This window comes from Chaetodon trifascialis, chromosome 8 (genome assembly GCF_039877785.1).
Source record: "Chaetodon trifascialis isolate fChaTrf1 chromosome 8, fChaTrf1.hap1, whole genome shotgun sequence".
In the NCBI taxonomy this organism is placed as follows: Eukaryota; Metazoa; Chordata; class Actinopteri; order Chaetodontiformes; family Chaetodontidae; genus Chaetodon; species Chaetodon trifascialis.
In genome coordinates this window covers 10962548-10976294 of record NC_092063.1, presented here as the reverse complement: position 1 = coordinate 10976294, position 13747 = coordinate 10962548, and the positions used below count along the sequence as shown (strand labels likewise).

General features: G+C 42.3%; 1 protein-coding gene across 1 annotated transcript in view; it reads left to right on the top strand.

Moving 5' to 3' along the window:
* The window catches only part of b4galt5 (UDP-Gal:betaGlcNAc beta 1,4- galactosyltransferase, polypeptide 5), a 36671-nt gene extending 30428 nt beyond the window's left edge, over positions 1-6243 (top strand). Inside the window, exons 3-9 of the mRNA XM_070968098.1 lie at positions 154-267; positions 828-955; positions 2116-2232; positions 2785-2972; positions 3059-3181; positions 3611-3712; positions 4405-6243. Coding sequence (XP_070824199.1) covers positions 154-267; positions 828-955; positions 2116-2232; positions 2785-2972; positions 3059-3181; positions 3611-3712; positions 4405-4552 — 920 coding nt within the window. The 3' untranslated portion in view covers positions 4553-6243. The remainder of the gene's footprint in view (positions 1-153; positions 268-827; positions 956-2115; positions 2233-2784; positions 2973-3058; positions 3182-3610; positions 3713-4404) is intronic.
* Positions 6244-13747: the final 7504 nt, after the last annotated feature.

Here is a 13747-nt window from a genome sequence, read left to right as displayed (position 1 = left end):
ACTGTTAGTGACTCATACATGTGTAGGGGGCACTTAGCTAAGGCAGCAGTGAAAAGATAAAAAAGCATTTATACAGAACGTTAAAGCACTCATGTAGATAAAGACTGGCTTAAGCTGATGGTGATGTTGATTCTCGTATGCGTGTGACTCCAGACTATTCCTATGACTTCAACCTGAGCGAGAGTGATCCTCCTCCCACCACATACCTGCCTGAGGACTTCACCTACCTCCCCTCTCAGGTCTGTCCTGAGAGGCTGCTCTCCATGAGTAAGTGCACTGTTAAAGCTTTGATTTGAAGTGTGTCTGTCATGCGATCCTGGCTGATGATTCTGTAATATATGTAATGCACCAGATGAGAAACATGGCACCCGTTCTCCTTGGTTGAGCTCAAATGACTTAAAAAACGGTTTTTCTTCAGGTTTTCTTGGCCTTACAAAATGTTCCCTGGATTTTCATTTTGCTTCTGTATATATTTGCTCTAATAAGTAGTAGTGAAATGTTTTAGAGTCTGTGTTTTATTTCAGTGTGAATGATGGTGCAGGCAGATATGTTGTAATGCCCCAGAAAAGCTTAACCCAGCAATTTATGCCCCAGACTGCTCTACTGTTAGAGGCTTTGACGAGCATTTTTTCCCCTCTCCTCCCTCCTTTTCCATCCCTCTCTCTATTGTCATTACCATTTTCCTCATCTTATTCCTTTAATCTTTTCCTCTCTTTCCTGTTCCATCTTATTCACATGCCCACCATCGTCACTCTAATGGCTTGTTCTGACTCAAATACAATCTGTCTCTTCTTCCTCTCCCTCTCTTTTTCTCCCCTGGCACATAGAGGGCAGGTTGGAGGTGAATATGAGCGAGGTATCTTTGGAGGATGTGGAGAGATCCTTGGTGGAGGGCGACCATGGTGTTGCACCAGGAGGCAACTGGAAGCCCAGAGACTGTTTACCTCGCTGGAAGGTGAGTGCGGGGGGGCGCTGAAAAGCATAGTCGGATGAGTTTAACGAAGAAGTGGAAAAAAAAAAAAGCGAAATTATCATGAGTAACCATGTCTTTCCTAGAAACAGACATTTCTGTTAAAGATTTCAAATATATATTTCTGTTACTTTGAAGTCTTTTAAAGTGTTTATGAGTCAGGTGCCTGGAAAAGTAACTGGTGGGGAGAATAACCAGTGTCCAACACAGGAAGTTCGCAGCATTCACAGTGCAGCGATGCAGTGCACATGCAGTAACTGGCATGTGTCCCACGCACAGCATGTGTCACATACATGCTTTTACACCACTTGCCTGCTTATTCTGTCGCTCACCGTGCATGTGGTTGTTCTGTCATGACATTCAAATGCCAAAAATGTACACGTGCAGTCATATATCCCTAAGTATGAAGCACAAGAAGCAGGCAAAACATGACTTCACGCCTTTCTATGTGCTTTGCAGCAGTGTTTCATACTCGAACCAGCCTCCACTCATTTTTATCACTCTTTTTTTGTTCAACAGAGCAATCCTGCGTGCCATCTGTCTGTCTGTCTGTCTCTCACATTCATTTGCCCTGAGGGACTGTGTATGCTCTAACAACCGTCTCTCTCTCTCTCTCTCTCTCTCTCTCTCTCTCTCTCTCTCTCTCTCTCTCTCTCTCTCTCTCTCTCTTGCTCTCTCTCTCTCCTCCTCCTCAATAGTCTCTCTCTCTCTTAGCCACTCATTTTCCATCCCTCTTGCTTTTTGTTCCTTCCTGTGACAGTTTGCTTTTTATTGAGCTTCAAAGGAAGCTTAAAAACGGGGACTGTCATAGCGACCGTTCGATGGGGAAAAATAAACACCTTTCACAGACATTTAGTGCCTCAGTGCTTCTATGATTGATGCATGCCAGATCTCATTGTGGAAATGAGGTTTCAACAACCTGCCACTTCTTTGTCATGAGTCTTCATGGTAATTAATGGGGCTTTGTCCTGTCTTCACCCACACTTTCCCATTCACCTACTGCCAAGAGATCGCAACTCTCAGAAACTTTTACTTTGTGCAAAATCCTACAGCTCACTTTGTTCATGTTGCTCTGCCTGTCCCCATACATTTATATGCATGTCATTTCATATCTTTTGTACTATTATCCATTTTGTGTCCCTTAGGTGGCGATCCTAGTTCCATTCAGGAACAGACATGAACACTTACCCATTCTCCTGAGACACCTGGTGCCAGTGCTGCAGAAACAGAGGCTCCAGTTTGGCTTTTATCTCATAGAGCAGGTAAGCACACACCTATTCACAGACTTCGGCAGGGATTGGCTGTGTTGTCTTCCCAGGTGGCAATAAGTTCAGAGTTCAAAAGTTCAGAGTCAACATTTTTGTCCAGTCAGCCATTTGAACAGGACATAAAGAGGATGGAAATGCTGTTTCTCTCATACCTCGGTGTTGACATATACGAGTGCTAAAACAAACAAGCGTTTTAAAACTAGTATAAAAACTAAAAAAGTACTAAGAATTTAAGTGTTTACAAGTTTTGATGGTGTTCAGGGTGGTACAATAACAAGGCACAGATTAAGTACAAAAACCGTAATGATAAGTATAATGCAAATAGAACAAATAAAGTGCAAATAGAGATGAAAAGATGTGCAAGTAATGTGCCATCCACAGGAGTAAGTAGCAGCAGTTTGTTGTGTTTGTAGTGTTTTTGGAGTGTTCTGTAATGTTTGTGTTTTGCAGTAGATTGTGGGTTGAAATAAATAGCAATCTTTTGCAGAATAATCCACGAAAATAGGAATTATCCTAACATGGAAGAATCTCTTTTCTTTTCTTTAGGAGGGCACGGAGCCGTTTAATCGAGCCATGTTGTTTAACGTGGGCTACAAGGAGGCAATGAAGGACCAGGACTGGGACTGTCTGATCTTCCACGATGTGGACCACCTCATGGAGAATGACAGAAACTACTACGGCTGCACGCACATGCCCCGACACTTTGCGGTCAAACTCGACAAGTACTCCTACATGTGAGTCCTGATTCTGTCCATGGGTATATACAGCAAATGTATTCTTTACTTAATATTAATTTAATATGTGTAACTGTCCTCCCAAGGCTCCCATATAATGAGTTCTTCGGTGGTGTCAGTGGCCTGACGGTGAAGCAGTTCAAAAAGATTAATGGATTTCCTAATGCATTCTGGGGCTGGGGAGGAGAGGACGATGACCTCTGGAACAGGTGAGGGGAATGCACATGCAAACACACGCACACACACACACACATTGTCCCAGACCTGACAGCATCGTTGACATTAGGTCAGTTGGCACACAGCAGGCTTTTGTAATCATTTTTGTGGGTTTTTTGTTTGTTTTTTTCCTTGTTGTCCTCACCTCCCTCACAGCTCCCAGGCAGCTGTACACACTTAGGGCTCTCAAAATACACCGGCAGCTCTAATTGATTGGCTTGTGTAATGTTTCCGTGTTTAATGATTCCTTTTGTGTGCAGTTACTGTGAAACTTTCCCCTCTTATATTTTTCTACCTCTATATCATGTTGCACACAGTGTTAATATGACATGGTTATTATGCTTTCTATGAAAATACGACAATGCAATGCTTGCTCACCTGCTTGTGGCTAGTGAGCTAACGCACATTAAATGTTTGTGTAGGGTGCAGTTTGCCAATTACACAGTAAGTAGACCACACGGAGAGCAGGGGCGCTACATGTCAATTCCACATCATCATCGTGGGGAAGTCCAGTTCCTGGGAAGGTTAGTGTCTGTGCAAACACAGGGCATTCACACACACACCCGCATGCACACACACTTTGGTTAAAAGTGGAAGCTAATGATTGGAATGAGGCTTAGGCTCATGTGGTGTAAGCCAGTCACATGAACAGCCAGAACAGTGACTTTGAGAGAATTTCAACTCTTTTAAAGACTTTGCATGTGATATGCTTGTACGCCTCAGGGCTGAATTCCAATCATGCTCTCTCTGCTCAAATTGTAAGTCACAAAAAAAAAAAAAAACCCAAGGCATAAATGTTTCTTTCATTTGTCACTAAGAAAGTTGGAGGAGTTGATACTAGGTAGAAAAATACAGATAATGAATTGATTGAATTTGTAAATTTTCTATAAAGTTAACATGATTAATGTGTGTGTTCAAGTCAGCAACAGTGCAGTGATTTGCTGATGAATTAATCCCATGAAAAAAAAAAAAGCATGCAGCTCTCACTTTCTGTCCATGTGAAACTGTGACACTCAGTGTTGCTTTTACCTTCTAGTAACTCTGAGTAAGCAGATGAAACCTGTTCCTCAGCATATTGTCTCATTGTTTATTAATGCTCATGTGCCTAACCTGAACTTTAAACCTGCTCTCTGTTGCACTGGTTGCAGAAGTGTTGCAAGAACTGTCTCGTCTCGTCTCCTCTCCTGACTCACTGACTGACTGTGTGTTATTGCAGGTATAGTCTACTACGCCACTCAAAGGAGAGACAGAAATTGGATGGTCTTAACAACCTGAACTACTCCCCCCTAGTGTCCAGGAGGCCTCTCTTCACGAATATCACAGTCAGCTTGAGCAGAAAGCTTGCACCCATAGCTGACTACTGACGTAGGCACAGCTGGACTGCAAAACACATGGGAATCAAAGTCCTCTAGGACATCAGCCATATCACCAATTACAGCACTGCTTTGGACTTTTTAGTTCAATTTATTCTTTGCTTTTTTTCTTTAGTCGTATGCAAAAAAAAAGGAGACTCAAATAAGTATGTTGGATAAATCATATAAGAAATGAAAGTTAAATGCTGCACTTGCTTGTGCCACAGTCCATCACTCCTCTCATCTGGGCTTATCTAGTGTTCAGTCTCCACATGCCTTTTGCACCATTTTGGCCTTCAGCATCCATTCATTCAGTCATTTTCTGATTCCATCAATGATTAGCTCAGCCCTACACTATTGTGCTTGTTTATTAAAACAGGCCACAATACGCGCGCACAGTCATGACGTGGTCCCCGAGGCTTTGGTATTTACTTTGCTCTTGCACTCTTTATTTTAACAAATGCAGTAAACCTGTGAAAACATTTGCATGCACACATGACCACACAGCAACTTGAACCAAGTGGACTCTTGCAGCTGGTTCTGCAGAAGGTATGCCAAATCTACAAGTGAAGAGAGCAAGAGAAGATGATTTAAAACAGAGTGCGTGTTTTCTGTCATGTATAGCGTATGTGAAATAGTTAATCCTAAGTTTAGAGAATATTAATACCTTACTCATCTCTTACCAACTTATATTTTGTCCTGTGAACATACCATTTAAAGACTGTGATGTTTGTGTTTGCATAGTTGCATTGGATGTTCTGGCTGCCTGCAAGTGGCTGTATGATGGAGAGCAATGCTCATCCTGTTAGCAATAAGCTGTAATATCAGACAGCAGAACTTAGACCTGACTTCCTCACTATACAGATGCAATAGCATGGGTGCTAGCATACCCTTATTGGACTACAGAGAAGGAGTGACTGCGTATGCAAACCACATTCAACACACCTTTGCCTAAGCAAACATGCCACCCTTTCCAGAACCCGTGCGTGTCTGTGTGTGTGTCTGTGTGTATTAAAGTGAGGGAGAGCTATGCAAATGGCCTGCATGTATCCTGTTGTTGGCACAAGGTCTTCGGGGTGACCTCCATGAGACTTCACCCCTGAGACTGTGACAGACTGACTTTAGACCTCACTTTGTGTGCAGTGTGTAAGTCCAGGCCGGGGAGAGAGAAACCGTTTTATTTTTAGATCCCGCAATGTTTACTCACCCTACATTTTTTCACGGGAGAGAATTGGAGGAGAGAATACTTGATTGCTGTCACTGTCGCTGGTGTTTACAGAAGCTTTTGCTTTGTTATTTTTCAGATTGTCTAGTGTTTGTAATACTGTTAGCCAGCCCTCATCCACTGTGGGTGCTGTGAAAAGTATATCTCTACAACCAACCAATCTATGGCTGCCTTTATGTTTTTTAACTGACAGTTCTTTATCAAGGCATGGATAGGAAAAAGCAGATCTAAATGTTTATCTTTGACATCAGGTGATAAACCGCTGATTAGCTTTGGTAGATTGTGGAGTTTCTCTGTGCAAATCATACTTCGGGATGTCGGTCTAAGTAGAGGTTCGTCGAACAAGAGGTTGTCCGGTGGCGTGCAGCCTAACTGTGCAGCGACAGACGGCAGTTGCAAAAATGTCCCTTTTCTGATTTGTGTGTTTGACAGTGTTGATTTTGAGTAAAATATCCCAATACTGTAAACTAGTTCCGTTAAAAAACAAAAAAAAAAAAACGAAGAAAAAAAACCGCAAAAAAAACAGACACGTTCTCCTCACTGTCTGTCCTCTAGTCATGCAGCTACTTCATTTCACACAAATCGCCTTGTATGCATTTCTTATGACGTATCGTTTGGGGAAAATGCGAGTGGTTGAGAAACTGTTGTGTTCCCACAATGAAATAAGAAGAGGCAGGACCTCATTTTATTTATTTGATCTGTTAAGGATTATTTTCTGTAATTGTTCAGTTTTTATTTTTCTTGCGGTTGATGTGATGATGTAGTAGGTGACAAACGACAGGCTGTGTTAGATGCACTGAAACTTGTAGTTATGTGTATTTGTGTGGGATTGTGAGGTTCCCGTCTGCGTAAGCGGGGAGGCGTTCCATTTCATTTAGATGCACATTTCGATACGAGTGGCTGGTTTGGATGAAATGGAACGGGACCTGCAGCCTGGTGTGTATTAATCTGCTGAACAGACACGTTGGAGGAAGCCATTTTGTGTGACGACCACAGGAAGAGCAAGACGCCTGATCAGAAAATGCTAGTGGTCACGGTCTTTCACTGAGCACCTCTTTTATATTAATTGATAATCAATGGTGCTGACCTTCCAGAGCTCCCTTTGAGGGGTTCTCTCTCTACGTGCTTACTGGAACCAATTGTAACGTCATAAAGGCTCGTATCGGCAGGCGAACCATCCCTCTAACTTTCATTTAATTCCAGCCTGCTTGGAAATGGCGTAGGTTTTCTGTGTTTTTACACCCATACATTTGTAAACCTGTTGCCTTTTCATCCTGCCAGGTGAAGCTAATTCGTGTATTTGTTGTTCTGGTTCGTTGCCACAAACAGAAGCACGTTTTGTTTACCTCCTTAGCCAATCACTCTGGAGGTGCCCAGCGGAAGTCACCGACACTAGCAGCGTTTGTGTTAAGTTTTCTTTTCCATGTGTGTTTGAGTGAAATGGCTAAGCCTTTCAGAGGTCTAACTGTCCTCCATCTGGGTTGTGTTTTTTATTTTGTTTCCCCGCACTGATAAGACAATGATTTCTAGTGACCTGGTTGTGAACAACTCACAGCTTCTATTTCTGGTTCTTGACACTTGCATAACAAACTGTACATTATACTTTTGTGTTTTCATTGCTTTAAACTAACAGCTAGATGGAGATATAGCAAAAGCCAAATGTTTAGTTTGAGTGTTTCGGGTGAAAATTCAGACCTTGAGCGTCCTCTCGATATAAAGAGGCCCTCTGGATGACGTAGATATTCTTGAGTCAGTGTTAGACTCTTATACTTCACAATCTAGAACAAGCAGCTTCATCAGCCAACACCGCCATCAACGCGATGGGTGTTCTGTGACTGCCAGACAGATTTGTCCGCTCGATGACTCAGTAACCGGGGCAAATCAGTCAGCTTACTCTTGCTTTTTATTTAAAACAGGAAGTTGATTGTTTTCAGTTGGTGATAAGAGCATGGCGGCTACTTTTGTTCCCGTTAAATATACTATACATGGTCTGTCTCAGTCCAGACCGAGACCGAGCCTGCTGCTCACTCAAGAGGCTTCATCGTTCCATAATCTCACCTGCGCTGATCCATTCTGTGCCAGTTTACATGAAGAGACCACTCTGTGGGCATCTGACAAGACTGGCAGCCTTAAAGCTTCTTAATTTATTGCAGTGTTTTTTTTCACAAGTTTTTATTTTTTTTATAAGCAAAAATATTTAAATTGGAAAAAAAGTGTATATCAAGAAAATGATCATTGTAAATATTGTTGTGTGTAGTGTTTTAGAAATTCTATAAGGTCTTAAATCACTACAGATGCTAGCATAAAGAACAAGGCTTTGGAGGGATTTGGCTGGGGGTTGATCCAGTGCCATTTAAGTGCTAGTGAAGCTTACACAGCGACATCAATGTTTTTACATCACTGCTTCCCTGCACAGCCTTTTTTTTTTAAAAAAAAAAAGAAAAAATATCCCTATCCCATGAATTTTAGATTTCTCTCACAATCTCTGAGGTGTTCTGCATTCCCGAGGCCTCCCTGTGCTTCATGTGCTGTAGCAGTTGAAGAGACACCACCATGGCAGATGCAGGCATCAGTCTTCAGATGAAGTTCGGTGTCCTTGTTTCTGCGTGTGACGTCTCTTTGACAGTGACAGCAGTTGGGGTAAGGTGTAGGTCGGAGGAAAGCACCGCAGGACAGTGACGTGTCAGCCAAAAACACCACATGCTTACAATGCAACGAAACACAGGCACCCGAACCAGCGACACAATCCACTCTAAAGTCCACACAGATTCATTTTTTTTGTATTCAAGCTAACTATTAAAAAAAAAAAAAGATAGGATACAGATTGCTAAATTTAAAATATATCTTCTCTGATTGTAAGGAGAGATATTCTCCTTGAATTGAAGCCATTTGAAGCCACTTGTCAAAACTTGATGTCAGCCTTATGTGGATCTGTTTGTGTATTGGCATATTATCTTTTGATTAATGAAATTTGTATGATGGAGATTTTCTTTTATACCATCATTGTTATTGTCAAAGTACACCAATAAAATGAAACTTGTAAAGATACAGTACCCCGTCTCTGCCTGTGTTTTAGTTCTCTGTTGAGGTCCACCTGCTTCCGTTGTGCTACCAGAAACCACTGCTTCTGCTCAAGCATTTCCTCACAGTGAGGTCAGCGGCTCTATTTTAAATGTTCAGAATGATGCGTTCGTACTGCTGCGCAGACTGTGAACATGTGCGCAGAGGCATAGTTCCTGTAAAGAGGCATTTAGCTCACACTTCATTACTTATACAAAACACAGAGCACAAACTGGCCACAGTTAGAGCACAAGCTGCCAGTGAAAGGGCTCTACTGGGAGTATTATACTGTTTCAAGCGATTGCTGTCACTTTCTGTTGCCTGCATGGTCTTTGAGAGGTAATGCTAGTAGGTAAGACTGGGAGTGTGTCCAAGAGGATATTCTGCAAAAATTTCAAATATTTCTCTCCATAACATCATATAATAAAGTCAGGCTGAGTCCGATATATCAATGTGAGGATCCTTAACTTATTTTCCTTGTAGTCTGAAGATGCCTAAATGCCTGTTTGAGCACCGGGGAGCTCTAACTGTAAGCAGAGATATAGACAGCTTCACGTCCCCTCTTAAACGCTCTTGCCCATACAGAGGATTATTGTCTGCGTTTTGGCTCTTGTGATCCACAGTTGGCAACAAAATCCAAGCATCTTGGGACCAGATTCTTCTGCTTTAGAGCACTTCTTTTAATAGTCCCACAGAGTTCTCGGCTGATATTGTGTTTATGTTTGTGCATGCATGCGTGTACGTGTGCGTGCATGTACACATCCGGAGCCGGAGACAAAGATGATGCTTGTTGGGATTGTCCAGCCTGTCACCCGTGGAAGGAAAAACAGAGAGCAGAATGAGATGCTTTGAGGAGAGGTCACTTAAGATTCATTGAATCAGAACAGCTCCAGCCCTGTGGCATTTAGCACATTAACTGCGCATCTCTGCTAGTTAACTGAAGTGACAGCTGATAATTTAATTATGCTCTCGGAAAAGGAAATGCTAAGTGGCAGGGATGAGATATCTACATGGGAGTTTAAATGTATTGGTGCACCACTTCCCACACTGTTTTTCTCTGCAAAATGTAATGAAAAAGATAGCTATGGCAGCAATTAACATAATGTACTGTGTTTGAAAAACACCTCCATTTGTCCTCCCTGAAAATGCCCCTGCTTCTCTCCTGCTGTGTCGCTGTAGCTGCAGTGTGTGTGAGAGACTTGGCAGAGGCACAGAGCCCGGCTGGAGTAGCCACATCTTAATGGAGTCTGGGAAACACAAGGCTTTGGTATGCTGACACCAGTGCCACTTAGCTGTCAGACACACATGGAGGGCAGCTCTTGAGATCTCAAGAGTTGCCTTGGCATGTGTGTACAACACACGCCGGCACACACATACACACCAGCTATTAATTCACCCACATGCACCCCCTTGAGTGTTGTGCCTCTCAGAGGCTTTGATGTCATTTGTGGCGCCTTTGCCTTTGTATGCTTCCTGTGCGTCCGTGTCAGTGCACCTCCCCGTACAGTCTCTTACGCTGAAATCTGCATCAGGAAATAGCTGAATAACGAAATCTGTGGCTTTTACTTTTGCAGAATCGTGTCACACTCTTCATCCGCATTTGCTCTGCGCTCCTGTCTTTGTGCATGTGTGTGTCCGCCCCCTTTACACACACATACACACACAGCACTGAGAAACAACGAGAGAGACGTGCCCTTTAGCTTTGCACTGTTTTAAGCTTTGTGCGTACCGTCTATATGATATATGTGCTGACATCATGCATTAAAGGGCCCTTGCTCTCATATCTGGTTAAATCAGATGTTTGAGTAATAGAAAACAACAGTGCCTTATGGGAATCTGTGTGTGTCTGTGAGTATGTGATGTCTCATGCACGCGCAAAAACAAGAAGCATGCAGAGGAAGAGACGATGTGCGGATGTCACATGAATTTCTAACATCGCTCAGTATTACATAACTGTTTGTCACGGTCTCAGGTATGAGCGTTACCCAGCATTACAGCAACCCGCTCCCCCTCCCCTTTAACTTTATTTTCTCTCATCATCCTCCGCCTTCTGCTGTGTCTTCCAGGTCACCAATAGGCCAGTCCTTTGTGTAGTGTCGCCTCCCAAGGGACAGCAGAGCATCCAGCTGCTGTCTGGCCCCTGGGGTTTAGACTTGCACTGCTGCTGTTTGCCCAGTCGGCGCTAACTGTTTGAGTTTATGCTCGTGCATGTGTGTCTGAGCAGGCATGTCTTTTCCCCAGCTCCTGTTGTGACTCCTGCCTGTTTTCCTGTCAGGATACAGCCGAGGGACGAGGAGGTTGTAAACACATCTGCTTCCCATTCGCACATTCCTCATCCTCCTTGACACTGCTGTGCTCCCTTGCCTCGACGTCCATCCTTTGCTCTCCTGCCCGCCCTGCCCTTGTCACATCCCTGTCTATCAGCTTGAGTATTCCTCTTCAGCGAGCCGGGCTCATCCTCTCGGCTCGCCTCCTCCCTACACTGACTGTCACAGCCACGCTTGTTCATTGTCTCTGCTCATTTTTGCTCACTGATGCCATCTCACTGGACTATGTTTTTCAAAATTTCTCATTACAATCATCCTACTTCTTTTCCTCCTGATCGTCTCACTATCGTCCCATGGCCAATTCTGTTTCTCAATACAGCATATTTGCCTTTGCCTGCGACCTCCACCCTCTCCATCTACTCTGAATTGCCCCTGCAGCATTTTTATTTTTATGTCTAGCCTCTGGTTTTCATTATGCTGTGATTGCTTCATCCTGTTCTGGTTACTAAGAGATGTTGTCTTTCAAAAATGTGCTGATGCTGTATGGAAGACCTGCTGACGGCGCTTCATGGTGCAAGGTCAACTAATTTTTTACAGCTCACTTCACTCAGCTTCATTCATTATCACTGGGTCTCACCTAACCTCTGACTCTACAGTATAAACACTAATATCCTCCACATGTTCACCTCATGACCTCACCTTATCATCTGACTGCATCATGTGATCACAGTCTTCTGAGCTGGTGCAGTTTGCAACTTTGTAAGCTGAACTCATGCTGTTTCATTGAATCAAATGAGCACTGTTCCCTTTATCCATTTGGTAGAGTCAGGGATTTTGAACAAAAAAAGGCTTTCTCTACAAAACTGCTTACTCTGTGCAGTCACACACCTCCAATTCCTCCAGCCAATATTCTGCACTGTATATTAATGATACATTTCTTGTCCCCATTACATGCTGACAGCCGGTTAATCAGTGAGAGATGTTGCCATCTTAAACTATGTGCTGATATTCTGTGAAACCTGCAGACAGTGCAACCTGACTACAGGCTTAGTCATAATTCAAAATCTGTTTACTGTCCTAAATCTGTGATAAAAGATACCGAGAGAAATAAATGTGATGCTGCTTCTTAAAAGCTGTTTGCATTATTTTCCGGTTAACACTGAGACAGTTTACATTCCTTACCCGTTAGTTCCACAGCCTGCTGGTGATGGACAGAAACAGCCTGAACCAATGCACAGTGAAACAGAAGGATCTTTTTCTCTTTTTGTGGCCAGCAAAAGATAAAGAAATCAAGGAACATATTCAACCCACTTGACCACATCTTTACAAGTTTACTTGAATTGGTTTATACTATGAAGGCACCATCTGCAGTAACAGCTGCCATCAAAATAACGCATGATAAAAATGTTTGTACTGTACTGATGGGTCACATCATTTGGTGTAACAGTGGTATCCTTTCTCAGCTGTTCATAGCTAATTTTTGATGCTTTCGTACAACTTTATGTGATAATATTCAGATTTGTTATCTATGTATATTTTGCCAATTCCACATGTTAAACTTCTAGCATTTGATCGTTTGGCCTCAAAATTAACAGTGTTTTTTTTTTTTTTTCTCTCATATTTATTGACACACAATAAATGGGTGGAGAGTATAAAGTTCATATTGGCCATTAATGAAAACACAATGAAATGTGGGCTTGCTAAATGTCCAACAATAATAACTCCTAAACGATAACAGTAAGAACTGCATAATAAACCCCATTAGCTCCACATGCAGGCAAGCTGCTGCATGAAACTCCCCTTAAAGGGATAAATAAAGTTGGATTGAATTCAATTCAGTGAATTGTCGTTTTTGGAATAAAAGTACCCACATTCATTTTGAAAAAAGGCTTACATTGCCAGATTTGACTCTAGGAAACACTGCCACCCTGGAGTGTTTAAGGCTTTATTTCTTCCCAACTACCATGTCATGTAATGTGTTGTCACTGTCCCCTAGTGGTGATGTTCGGAACTTCTCTGCAACTTAGAGCAATGCATCAGGAAACAAAAACAACTGTCAAAGCAGAAATACATGTCATTTTTAAACATATGGAACACAGAAGTTTACAAAAAACGTAAATAGCACCAAGATGACATACAGTATTTTTTTTTCAACAAAGACGAGACAAGAGTCCACACAGAGGATTCCAAGTGTGCTTGTCAGTAGAAACCCGTAGCAGCGTATTAGTCCCATATCATCCACTTTGTTTTGTTATCATTTCTCTAATACAAACAGTTTAACATCATAATAATGCAGTCACTTCATATAAGTTAAAAAAGGTAAAATGTGAGGACAAAACAATCAGGATCAGAGAAAAAAAAAAAAAAAAAGCAAACAAAAAAAACCACAAATGCCCTATAGAATAAAATCTCAAGGGGGGGAAATTGCCCAGCTATACAACCATAGGTGTGTCTTTGTATTCTGTGACTTCCTCACTTCACTAAACTAAACAGCCAAGACATCTGGATGCACTGGGGTGGGGATTTTCTGAGAAATGACTTTCACCAGTTAATTTGCATCTGTGGGATTCGCGATGTGATTTGAAAGCGAGAGGAGAGAAGCAGAGGAAGTCACTTGAGCCTAATGAGAAGCACACATAAGTCTTTAAAAAAAAA